Consider the following 11,344-nt stretch of genomic DNA (forward strand, 5'->3'; position numbering starts at 1 on the left):
CTCATGGTGCAAACTTATTTAAATATAATCCATTATATTTTTATAATTGTCTTTCTTGTCTAGCCTACCTCTCTGCATTTATTCCACAGTACTTGCTTAACAGAGGACACACAAGCTTAGTTTTGCAGAGAAAAAACTCCTTTTCTTCATGCTGAGTTACATAAAATTCAACATAATCTCTTTAGAGAATGGGAAAATAGCAATTTCTGGGAGTCGAGCATGGATATATGGAGGTCAGCAATTAACTATCCAGATCTTAAAATGCATTCAAAATGCAGCTGAGAGCAGTAAAAAAAGCCCCAACACATCATATCCCCTAAACTGCCTCAGAGCTATTTGCATAAAGGGTCCAGAGGCGGTACAGTATAAGTAGGGAGACGCCAGCCATGGAAAGAGCACACAGCAAGGGCTCTGCTGGATACTCTGTGTGTCTGTGGCAGCAAAAGGGCAACTTTGAAGCTCAGACGTGCAAACAGCTTTAAAGGACTATCAGTCTCTTGGCAGATGCATCAAGCAAAAATCTGAAACTACAAACCAGGTAATTTATCAAGTAATTTCCTTTTTAGCAGATTCTACCTTTCCATCTAAAGATTGCTCTAAGCCAAACAACCTATGTGGCATTCTTAATGCTGTTACCCAAGAACCTCAGAAGTGACAGAATCCTGCCAACAAGAGAGGTAATATACTCATTCTCTATTTAAATAATGTGTAGGACTTCATAAAATGGTGCATTTCTTTCATGTTCTGAAGATAGACAATAATTAAGATATATATGACTGCTATACTAGCATTTAAGATGTATTCCATTCTACTGAAGGAAGTCTGCTTACTGTAAAATAATCCCCTAAGTGTGACAGGAATTCAGTGCTAGCAAAAAGAAATAGAAAAGCATTTGTTGTCTGGCAAGAGGTAATAGAGGATATGATTATTATTATTATGTCTCTGGAAAAAATGAGGTGCTTCTCCAGTGCAAGAAATCTCTCTGCCCCACAGAGCATAGCTGTCTTCTTATCCTGACAAATACCCAGGCACACAGCTACTTTAAATGTATAGAAAAAGATAATGAAAAACTAGTAGACTAATAAAGTTTGGCTTTAACTAAAGCTGTAATGAAAGTGCTGCAATTCCCAGTATTATTTTAAAATGAGCCCTTGGCAGAGGGAATTGCCTGATGGAGATTGGTAGTGTGGGTTTAGGTGTCTGTACCTCATGGGGCAACAGTTAACACTAAGTTCACTGGGGAAATTATGTTTGTCTCTTGGCAGAAGGCAAAGTAAAATCACTGGCTTTCAAAATTATTTGTGACTCAGGAAGTTAGGTATTTAAAATACTCATATTTATTCTGCCAGAAAAATGAACAAGTGCCTGCTTTTAATTATGAAGAATTTGGAGGATATAAGGTAAACTAGAGGTTAGAAACAGAAATGAGGAAGGATCCAAAGAGACTTCAATCCCTACAGCAGTGCTATATCTCTTTTTCAGTGTCTGGAAATATTGCTGTTATTGCTAGGTTTGTTTGCTCCATCCTCCTCCCCTGCTGTTCTCTGTTCCACAGAAGCTGCAGGAACCCCCGTCCCACAATGCCATCTATCCAGCTGCCACTGCTACTCCTCTGCTTGACCTTGGGGGGTGTTTGCCTCAATGGGAGACAGCCCATTCCAGAGGAGAGTGAGACCATGAGAAGGAGTCCTCTGGATGACATCCTTCAGAGATCTGAAAGCCTCATTTTTCAGTCTGTCCTCAAGAAAGCTGAAAAGGATGAAGAAACTAATAAAGGTATATATCCCACTGGGGACATTTCTTTGCTGATGCTGGTATAGCACTTGGTTGAGATAATTATATCCAAGGTATGATTTCCAAGTTCTAATATAATATATCTATATATTTACCACTGTAACTAAGGGGAGGGGAAGAATAAGAGGGCTGCTGCAATACACTGACACAGAATTCTCAAAGGTACTTTCTTCTCTACGATCTCCCCGCTCAGGCAAGGCTGTACCATCACTAAACAGCTACTGCATAATGAAAAGGTAGAAGCCCCTCACAGAAACCCTGCCTGTTTGGCAAGTACTTCCCTAGGGAAGCTCTAAGAGGACACATAGAGGACATTCCTCAGTTGTGGACTCACCTAATGTCAGGTCTAGATGGGAATGCTGCCATTCACCTACTACCTCAAGCCATTGGTTCCTACATCCCAGTAGAAGTAGGCTTTTTCCACAGCTGGGAAGGCCAAAGGCAGCTCCAATGTCTGAGCCTCCCAGCTTGCAGATGCTCTGCTCTCACTAGTCACAGGAATGGAAGGAAATCAGACTTGGGGATTGCAAGAAGCAGCACACAGATGCCTGCCAGCAACAAGGAGCACAGAGCCCTTCCAGAGTGGAAGAGGAGCTGGCCTCAAGTGCCCACAGAAAAAGGCTTCCTCCCTCTTCACATGAACGCTGAGCGTTGGTCATGTAGATCCAAGACCTGAAATATTAAAAAGAATGAGCATGAGATACTAACAGAGTTATGACTGGTAGCTGGAATTACTGAGTTGGCTTTCAAAGAATAGCAGGTTATGATCCTGTACCACAGAATTCCACAAATTCCCATTTCAACTTCCTTAGTGAGGTGTATGGGGGCTCATTAACATTATTCTTTTCCTTGGACAGAATCAAAAGCCCCTCTTTCAGAATGGCTTTCCAAAAGACAACACCCTGGTGAGAAGTACCTAAGCAAACTGGAGAAGAGACAGCACCCTGGAAAAAGAGATGTTGAGAAAGACACATCTTATGGAGACATTCAGAAGAGGCAGCATCCAGGGAAAAGAGAGACAGAAGATGACCTTGATGTCTATCTGGAGCTGAAAAAGCAACAGCCTCCTGGTAGAAAGTCACTGTTGGATCAGATTGCTGACAGCCCTAGGGCACAGTTAACCTACATGAGTGAGTTATCCAAAAGACAGCATCCAGGCAGAAGGTATCTGATGTACAAGCATCAGCACCCTAGCAAAAGAGGCTGGAATTACGAGGTAGACCTAAATGACCAATTTGGCGAGAAACGCCAGCATCCTGGAAAAAGGCACTGGAATTCTGACAGCTCAGATGATACAAGCCCCTGCAACTTTTTTGAGTTCTTCACCTGTAACAAAGGCAGCTTGTTGCTTGATTTAGTAGATGATGTTAGCAGAGACAGGGTAGAAGAAAAACGTCAGCACCCAGGAAAGAGATCAGCATGGGAGAATGAAAGAGGAATGAGAAAATAATTGTGTACTAATCGCATTTGGTGAAGTAAACTGCCAGCTCACTAAAACATTATGTTCACTCCCTTATGGCTTCCTGCTGCTGACCTCTGCACCTACCTTTCAGTGCATCAGTGTTCCCATTGAAGTTAATGGCTTTGTCACACACTTAAAGCAAAGGAACTGAAGGACACAGTTGAATGGAACAGGAGTACTGAGTCTTCAACTTGCTCACTTTAGGAAATTGAGTGCTTATTTCCTTAGGAGCCCGGACCCCAGAATAATCCAACTATGTGTTCCTAAATGACTAAAACAAGCTTTAAATTTCTGTTCTGATGCTCCTGAAGTGAAATAATTATATGGTTTCTCACATCAGTGAAATCAGTAAATTAATAGTGAAGGAGAAAAAAGAACAACATGAAGTCTGTAGGTTTTCAGTTCTAAATGATAACATTTGGGAGACCTGAACCCTTGTGTACCACAATCTGTTCAGACAGTAAGCACTGCAGAGAGACAGAAACTGTTTCAACTGGAACGGAATAGATGAGTGAGTTCATAGTTTGACTTGGAACTGGCACAGAAAAGCCCTTTTCATCTAAGAAGTTGCACAGTGCAAAGGGTTATTGCATCCCTGAGCATCTCAGCTGCAAGTTGTGACCCCCCTGACTGTGTACACCCACACTAGAACTCCCACCCTGATGTGTCCACACGTCAGTCATGCCACTTGAAATCATGCCTTCTCCTCGGACACTTAACAATGAAGCAAGCAGAGACCCTTTCCTTACAGTGAGAATTTTCTCTCCTCTCAAAGGAATGCTTTTACTTTCTGTGGTCAGACTCCCAAAAGTGTTTACTTGATATGAATGATTCAATAAATGTGAATAGTCAACTCTGAGTGTCCTTATTGGTTGTGTAAACGTACTGCAATAGTGTGATAAACATAGAACCAAGCCAAGCTAAATAAAGATAAACAAATTAACATCAAAAGGTATTTTTCTAGGCACAATCTTTTTGCATGCTGGTGGTCAGCACATGTTTATACTTAGAACCATTCTGAAGTGGAAGGATGATCTGCATATAGATAGACTCAGTTTTTAAATATTTACCTATATGGCACACAAAACTATGCATCTGGGCTAAACTCACAGCCATCTTATGATCAACTTCGTAGGGAACTTGACGAGAAATCTGATTTCCTGTTCACGGGTCTAAACAATAGACTTACTGATTTTTGCAACTAATGTGCAGTTACTGAGTGCTCTGAGTTATTCATGTCACTTCTTGTACATTCAAAGAGGTTACAGCATGTCAGTATTTTGCTAGAATGTTATTTTATAAACAAATGAGTGTAGTTTCCACTGACATTCATCCTTCTCAATACCATCAAGACACATCAGGTGCCTGAAGTGCTCCTTTAAATACGGTTGCTCCCCAGGAAATACCTTGGAGCTCCTCCTCAGTTACAGAAGTCAGTTCTGCCATATGGTTTAGCTACCTTGAAGAAAAATAATGAATCATTTCAGTGAGTTTCACTGAAGTTAGATGTTCCCACACTTAACATGGTCTGTCAAGCAATTTCGAACTTTGGAGATATGTGGTTCAATATGTGACAACGCACAGACCTCTTCTATTGACAGGGGGTTTCTAATAAATGCTAAAGAAGTCCTCAGAGAAGATAGCTGGGGACATTCCAAACTCTTCAACTTCCTTCTGCACACTTTCTGTATATGATGCCTTTTAAAATGTTCTATTTTCTTTTATCAGGGAAAAACAGATTCCTCTGAAGAATATAATTTCATATACCATTTTCAGCAATGAATGAATGCTTTTTAAACCTCAGGGAACACTACTACATCAGACCACATCCACTTGCTACAAAATGTCCAAAATAAGGGAAAAAGAGGAAAGAAGAAATTCCCAGGTGGGTAACAATGGGCAACAGCAAAGCTTACATATTTTAAAAATTGTTCCACTTTTTTAAGTAATTCAAACCATATTTCAAATTGTCCAGATTTTTGTTTTGATCAAAATTACATTTTCTCTCAGTATCTGCATGAAAATTTCATCTTTATTTATTAATTTCTTTCTGTTGTCTGCAGTGTTGCAGACATACTACCAGTCAAGTACAACAATTCTTTCTCCTACAGACATTGTTCTCAGAGGACTGACTGCCATTTGGAATTTGACAGTCTTGTGACTATGAAGCACACATAAGCACAAGTTCTGAAGTTAAGTATTTGTCAGATTTACCCATACCCTAAAAACTTTTGGGCTCTGGAGTTTGGCTAAGGGACTAACCAGAAAATTGCCAGCTTTTTCCTATAATACTCTGCTTCTTTGAACAGTAATAGTGCAATCCCTTAACAATATGAACAACACAGATATATAATATTTAGTTATAAGGTAAGAATTTGTTAATTGCACATTTCTCATCATTTTATTTTTATTGTATACCTTCCTCTCACTGTCATCTTCCACTAGAATTTAACATCCATGCAAACATCCACATGTAACCTGCTTTGCTCAGTCACTCAGACAAATGCACTTGCACACTGTGGCAATTGCAGAAAGGGGCCTTGCAGTTGCACAGTTACCTGCAGAAGTGCACTATCTCTCAGACAGGATGTGGCTCTTCAGGAATCAGAACAAATCAACAGCAGACTTGGTCCAAAGGTCATGGAAGTCAGTGGAAAAATCTGCCTTCTCCTCTGCAGAATCTGGATTAAATCCACAGAGTAAAGCTGTGCACTGGCCGTAATGTGGCAGCACAGTCATGCAAAATCTCATTTCCAGCTTTAATTGAGACTAAAACAACCATGCACAGATGAGTCCTTTGTTTACTCCACTGCAATTTTATATTTCTGGATGTTGCCAGTTATTGAGACATCAGGGAGTTTGATTCCTAAAGCACAGCTTTTACAAGTGTCTTCAAAATGAGCTTTGTTTTCAAGGGGAGGAGAAAGTTCATGTGAACCAGCTGTATAATTAACATTTCCTGCAACTATTTTCAACTCCCCTCACCATTACTATTCTGTGCCCCCTCCCACACATTTATCAGCCTCCATCTCTTTGCCGACCACTATAATTAGCATGGGTTGAGTGTTTCCAAGGGCCCCAACAAACACCTTTATTACTACTCATAACGACTCATTAGTTGCAGAAAGTTTGAAAACAACATCATCACTACAGCTGAAGTAACTCAGTTAACATTAAATGTCCAGCTGCAATTTTAAAGCATCAGTCGGGACATTGCTATGGATAAAAAATACAATGGAAAGCAGTCAAGTGGAGAAGCACTGCAGGAGGGATGAAGCTGGGTGAGGTCTAGACCATACAGAGACGTGACACAAAAGGTGAGACAAGGAAATCCTTCTGCATTGGAGTGCAGAAGCCTCTCTAACCTCCCAGCGTGAACAGCATGAACTCCCCACTCCTGCAGGGTAAGGAGGAAGGGTTCAGGTTGGACACAGAGACCTCCAAAAAATAGATGAGGAAATTCCTTGAGAAAACTGAGTTAATGCCTACTTGAGATTACTTTTAGACCTATGTGAAGACATTTGTGCTTAATTTGCCTTGATGAAATCAATGCAGCTTAAAAGTCCCAAGAAGGAAACAAAGACAAGGACATTTGTCAGGTCTCAGCCAATTCACTTTGTCTGCTTTTAAGAGATGAAGGAGGGTAAAACAGAACCAAAGTCTTATTAGATCATGAAATGTACTGCTATGCTGGAGCATGACACCAGTGCCCCACAGAGATGGGCATGTCAGAGACCAACAAAACAGAACGATCCAGCCCAAAGGCAAAAATAGCTCTGGAGTTTATTTCAGCCACCTTGGTTTGAACTGACAGCCAGTGACTCAGAGGACACAGCAGCGTATCACTGGTACAGGAGTCACTCACTGTTGAGTGACTGAAGGAACACCTTCCTCACTTACTCACAGCTTACATTCCCTCCCAGGGACCCCTGGTGGCCTAGTGGTTAGCATGCGGGACTCTCACCGCTGCAACCCAGGTTCAATTCCCAGTCCCTCCCGGGCAGATGGAACCCGTTAGCCCTGTGAGGCCATCCATCTATGAGAAGGTCACTCTAAACAAACCTACATCCTGAGGACCTCACTGCCATTGTCCAAGCTTGCTTGGCCCCGGCAGATGAACCTTAGGATTAAAGGGTGGGCTCAGTTCAGCGCAGGCTGTGTCTCACCTAAAAAATCCATTGCGCAGGCTGGAAAGGTAAAAAGACCTTTCCCAAAATCTTCGTTCGCGAAGATGGGCCATTATATTATACATTCCCTCCCCTTCTTCATGTTCTTGTAAATTGGAAAGAGGGAAAATCTAGACTTAATAAATTACGCAAATACTCCTGCAAAATGGGACGGATCCAGTGTGCCATATCAAAGGAAGTTAGTTCATTGCTACCTTCTCTCTATAGTGGATACAATGACTATGATGCAGTGTAGACAATTTAATACCTGATTGGTATAGGGAAAATGTGAGATTATGACTGGGAAAACTAAGGAAAGTGAACTGCTTTAAACAGGCTGCCTGAAATATGATTGCTGATTTAAACTAATTTTCACAGAGTAGCATATGTTTCCACTGTAAATTCCCTCATGATTCTGAAACTGGTACTATGTGTGGTGCCTGAAGAAGCTATTGTGAAAAAAAGAAGAGGAGAGACAAAAGTCAAGAAAAATAAAAAATATAGTAAGAATTTATGAAAGGTTCTCTGAGCAAAAGCAGTCAAGACAAATAGCAAGCTCTTCGAACAAGCAGGTGGTGTTGAAGAAGACAGCAACAAAACCCCTGCAAAACGATAATAAATCATTCCCTGTCAAATACCAACTGATGGGGGTATTCTGCTTATTGCTTTTAGACATGCTGTTTTGAGAAGGGGATTGGCTGCTGCACAAGTCTGTAGACAAAAGAGAAGACAAGAGAGGCTAGAGGAGTCAGCACCCAGATATGGTGTGCTTGCAATCTGCAGTGAGCCCTGAACAGAATCCAGGCATGTGGTGTATGGCTCCCACAGCTAAACCATTAAACAGCATGGAAACGCAAAGGAATTCGGGATCTTCCTGTCTCTCTTGATCCGCCTACTCCGTGCTGCCATTCCATGGCACTCAGGGCCAACATTGCCACATTACTCAGCTGCTTTAAGGGACCAGACAAACTTGGGATGATGACTGGACTTGCCAGTACTGAAGCAGTTAAACCACAAACCAGGGGCTAGGCAAGCTGTCAGCTGCAGCTCTTACTGCTGTCAGTTTTGACTGATAAGACTGCAAACACAGGAAAAATCATGGCTTTGGCATGAAAATGCAGCTTCTATCCTGTCTACACAGACTAATTAAACAGGTTTGTTATGCATCAAAATGTTTACTATAAGCAACTTGAGTATATTGAATATATGAGCTTTGATAAAAGCAACAGTGATATGCATATATTTTAGTTCTCTGAACAAAATGAAAAATACAGAAAATGTCGATTTATATCCACCTAAACAAACAATCAAAAACATTTTCTCAGATAAATTTAAATCAAAGATCATTTATGTTGTAGAAAAGTTTTGTGCTACCCATTTCAATGCTAGGAGATTTAAAACAAATTTTTAAAAATTTATTATTAAATTACAAAATTGAATTTAGGCCAATTTTAAAAGCAGTACTACATTAAATTAACTAACCATTTGGTTTAGGGAATACTTAGGAAGAATATTCTGATTTTCCCATGAACAGTCTGATTTTCCACTCCACTTATGCCCCAAAGTCTATATTGAACTCAACAGTGTTAAATTTCAGATATTTTAAAACTTTTTCAGTGAGTAAGCCATATTTGTGCAAAAACATTCCACTGAATTCCTTGAGAAATAGACAGTCAGCATCAACTATTACCTCCTGTCTGCATTAAAGCCTGGGGTTAGCTGAGTTTATTAGAGCATGGTGCTAGTAACACCAAGATTGTGGGTCTGATCCCTGTATGGGCCATTCACTTAAGAGTTGGACTTGATGATCCTTGTGGGTCTCTTCCAACTCAGAATATTCTGTGATTTACCTCTTTTGTGCTGTAGAACTGCAGGAAGGTTTAATTTGTTCCCAAATACCTCTTTGTACTGCAACCAGCTGGATGAAGACAAAATAATTTTTGAAGAACTGTAAACTGAATTGCTTTAGACTTATCTGGATGTTTTCACTTTGTGAACACACTCTGCATGGGAAAGCGTGATGAACCTGACTAAGTGACAGCAGCCAAAGTCTATTCTTATTTACCCCAGCACAAACCTAGATTATGTAGAAAATGCTAGTTCTGTTAAGGAACATGAGGCCCTCAGGAACACAGAAGCCCACATTTGCCTTTGGGAACAAATGGACACCATTCCACACATCACTTCACCTGGCATGCTAACTTTGGAATATCACTTCTCTAATTGTCTCTGAGAGACTCCCAGTAAGTCTAATACTTTCATAAAGATACAAATCATATTAGCAGGTGCAGTCACTTCATGGGAAATGAGTTCCTCAGGAAGGGCTAAAGACCATTTATATTCAGAAACATGCAAACAACATTTTCCTTTCAAAATGGTGAATGAAATTTCTCTTTTCAAGGGTGATTGACACTATATGGTGTTTTATCAGTACTTCAAAAAGATTCATCTGGTGAGATGTGCTCTCATATCTGTAGTCAAATGCAGAACATGCAAACGAGCACAATTAAGATTCAGTGAAATGTTTGATTTCTCGTGCACACCACAGCATGCCATCATCCTCCTCACAACTCACAGCAGGCAGTCCTTCTTCGTGTCCCAGCAGCAGGCTACCAGACTTCAATTGTTGTATTTACCGCTTTAATAAACCTTTAAGACTTTCCTTTTGAAAAAGAGCAGTCACTGAAGTTGTAGAGAAAGAGAGGGTTAAGGAAAGTGCTTGCTGTTCTGTACAACCTCTCTCTTCCTTATGCCGGTTCTTACTACTTGGAAATGACAGGAGAGGGTGAGCTGCCTGGGCCAGCAGGGCTTACAGCGCACAGGCAGGACAAGAACCTTTACAGCAAAGGCTGTGATATCACTGCTGAGGCCCCCGCAGGCTCACGGCTGCTCTCAGATGGCCTTGCTATGCCATCTAGTGACAGGCATGTCTCCCATCCCTCACCTACCCCTTTTACTGCCCCTTCGCTGCACACTCCCAATGACAAATCACGAACATGAAACAGGAACCAGAAAACTGAAATGCCAACAGAAACCTCCCCACGAGCTCTGCACCTGCAAAGATCTTGCAGCTCTTCTAGAGACACATGTATTGCTGTTCTTTCACTGCTCAGTTAAATATAACTCTCTGGCCTCAGCAGAGGTCTGGACAAAAGGGGCAAGGTAACAACAAAGGGAGAGGTGGTACCACCTGAGCTTTCCCGAGGCACAGGTATGGCTCAGCGCTAGGAAACTGCCAAGCTCCAGCAAATCCAGAAGGAGAATAACACCACACCAGGTGAATCCTCTAAGGCAGTGAGCCTCAGGTTGGTTCCTGCTCTCTTCCTCCTGACCCCACCATGATCCCTGTTGAAAATGTTTTAAAGGATTTAACTTTGAGGGTAAAAGAGCAGGACATGATCAGTGAAAATCCACCTTTAATGGACAGGACTCAAGTGTAAATAGCATCGTGATGTAAGAAAATCTCTGCCTCCAGGAGCTTGTAATTCTAACCTGAATTGTGGTTACACACTCCTATTGTCACCTCCGTACCACTGGGAGTGTGGGAGAGCAGGGACTGCTGCCAGTTGAGACTACACAAAACTGGCATCAGTGGGGGGATACGGGGAAGCCTCTGCCGCTGATTTCCACAGCTATTTGTCAAGTGGCAAGTAGATTCTTGTACTCCACCTGTGACTGAGAGCACGTCACCTGTTGCAGTTTTGGGACACTTCTTTTAGGATAACTCGGCAGGCTGGGAAAGGGAACGTCGTTGATGCTGGCAACACTGGTTCTTTTCAGCGTGCTCAGCGATGAGGCTCCGAGCACAGACTCACCGGCACCTGGTGTTACGTTAGCGGGCCCGAGGCAGCGGGGGCCGGACTGGGACCCGCATCCCCGCCCCGGAGGGGGTTCTGTTCCCGCCCCGGAGGGGGTTCTGTTC

At 41.8% G+C, this 11,344-nt stretch overlaps 2 protein-coding genes across 4 annotated transcripts in view; one reads left to right on the forward strand and one right to left on the reverse strand.

Moving 5' to 3' along the window:
* TMCC1 (transmembrane and coiled-coil domain family 1) overlaps positions 1-11,344 on the reverse strand; it is a 111,401-nt gene that overhangs the window by 99,602 nt on the left and 455 nt on the right. Inside the window, exon 1 of one of the 2 annotated variants that reach the window (XM_027702598.1) lies at positions 10,613-10,767. The exons of the other annotated variant lie outside the window; for it this stretch is intronic. The gene's annotated coding sequence lies outside the window, so the exon portion shown is untranslated. Of the gene's footprint in view, positions 1-10,612; positions 10,768-11,344 lie in introns of those variants that run through there. 2 annotated transcript variants of the gene reach the window in all.
* Positions 286-4,115, forward strand: TRH (thyrotropin releasing hormone). 2 transcript variants are annotated; one of them, XM_027702605.1, is made up of 3 exons: positions 286-538; positions 1,556-1,776; positions 2,652-4,115. In XM_027702605.1, exons 2-3 carry the CDS (start codon positions 1,581-1,583, stop codon positions 3,242-3,244), a joined length of 789 nt encoding a protein of 262 aa, XP_027558406.1. In that variant the 5' UTR covers positions 286-538; positions 1,556-1,580; the 3' UTR covers positions 3,245-4,115. The 2 variants fall into 2 exon arrangements, with proteins under 2 accessions (XP_027558406.1, XP_027558405.1); XM_027702604.1 differs by lacking the exon at positions 286-538 and having other exon boundaries at positions 1,410-1,776.

Source organism: Neopelma chrysocephalum, unplaced genomic scaffold (assembly GCF_003984885.1).
Source record: "Neopelma chrysocephalum unplaced genomic scaffold, ASM398488v2 Primary Assembly neopelma1_189, whole genome shotgun sequence".
Classification (NCBI taxonomy): Eukaryota; Metazoa; Chordata; class Aves; order Passeriformes; family Pipridae; genus Neopelma; species Neopelma chrysocephalum.

Excerpts from the sequence above, each read along its gene's own strand:
- TRH (XM_027702604.1), top strand. The coding sequence starts at position 1,425 with ATGAGGAAGGATCCAAAGAGACTTCAATCCCTACAGCAGTGCTATATC. Across the intron at positions 1,777-2,651 it reads GGATGAAGAAACTAATAAAG|AATCAAAAGCCCCTCTTTCA; the intron begins GTATATATCCCA and ends TTCCTTGGACAG.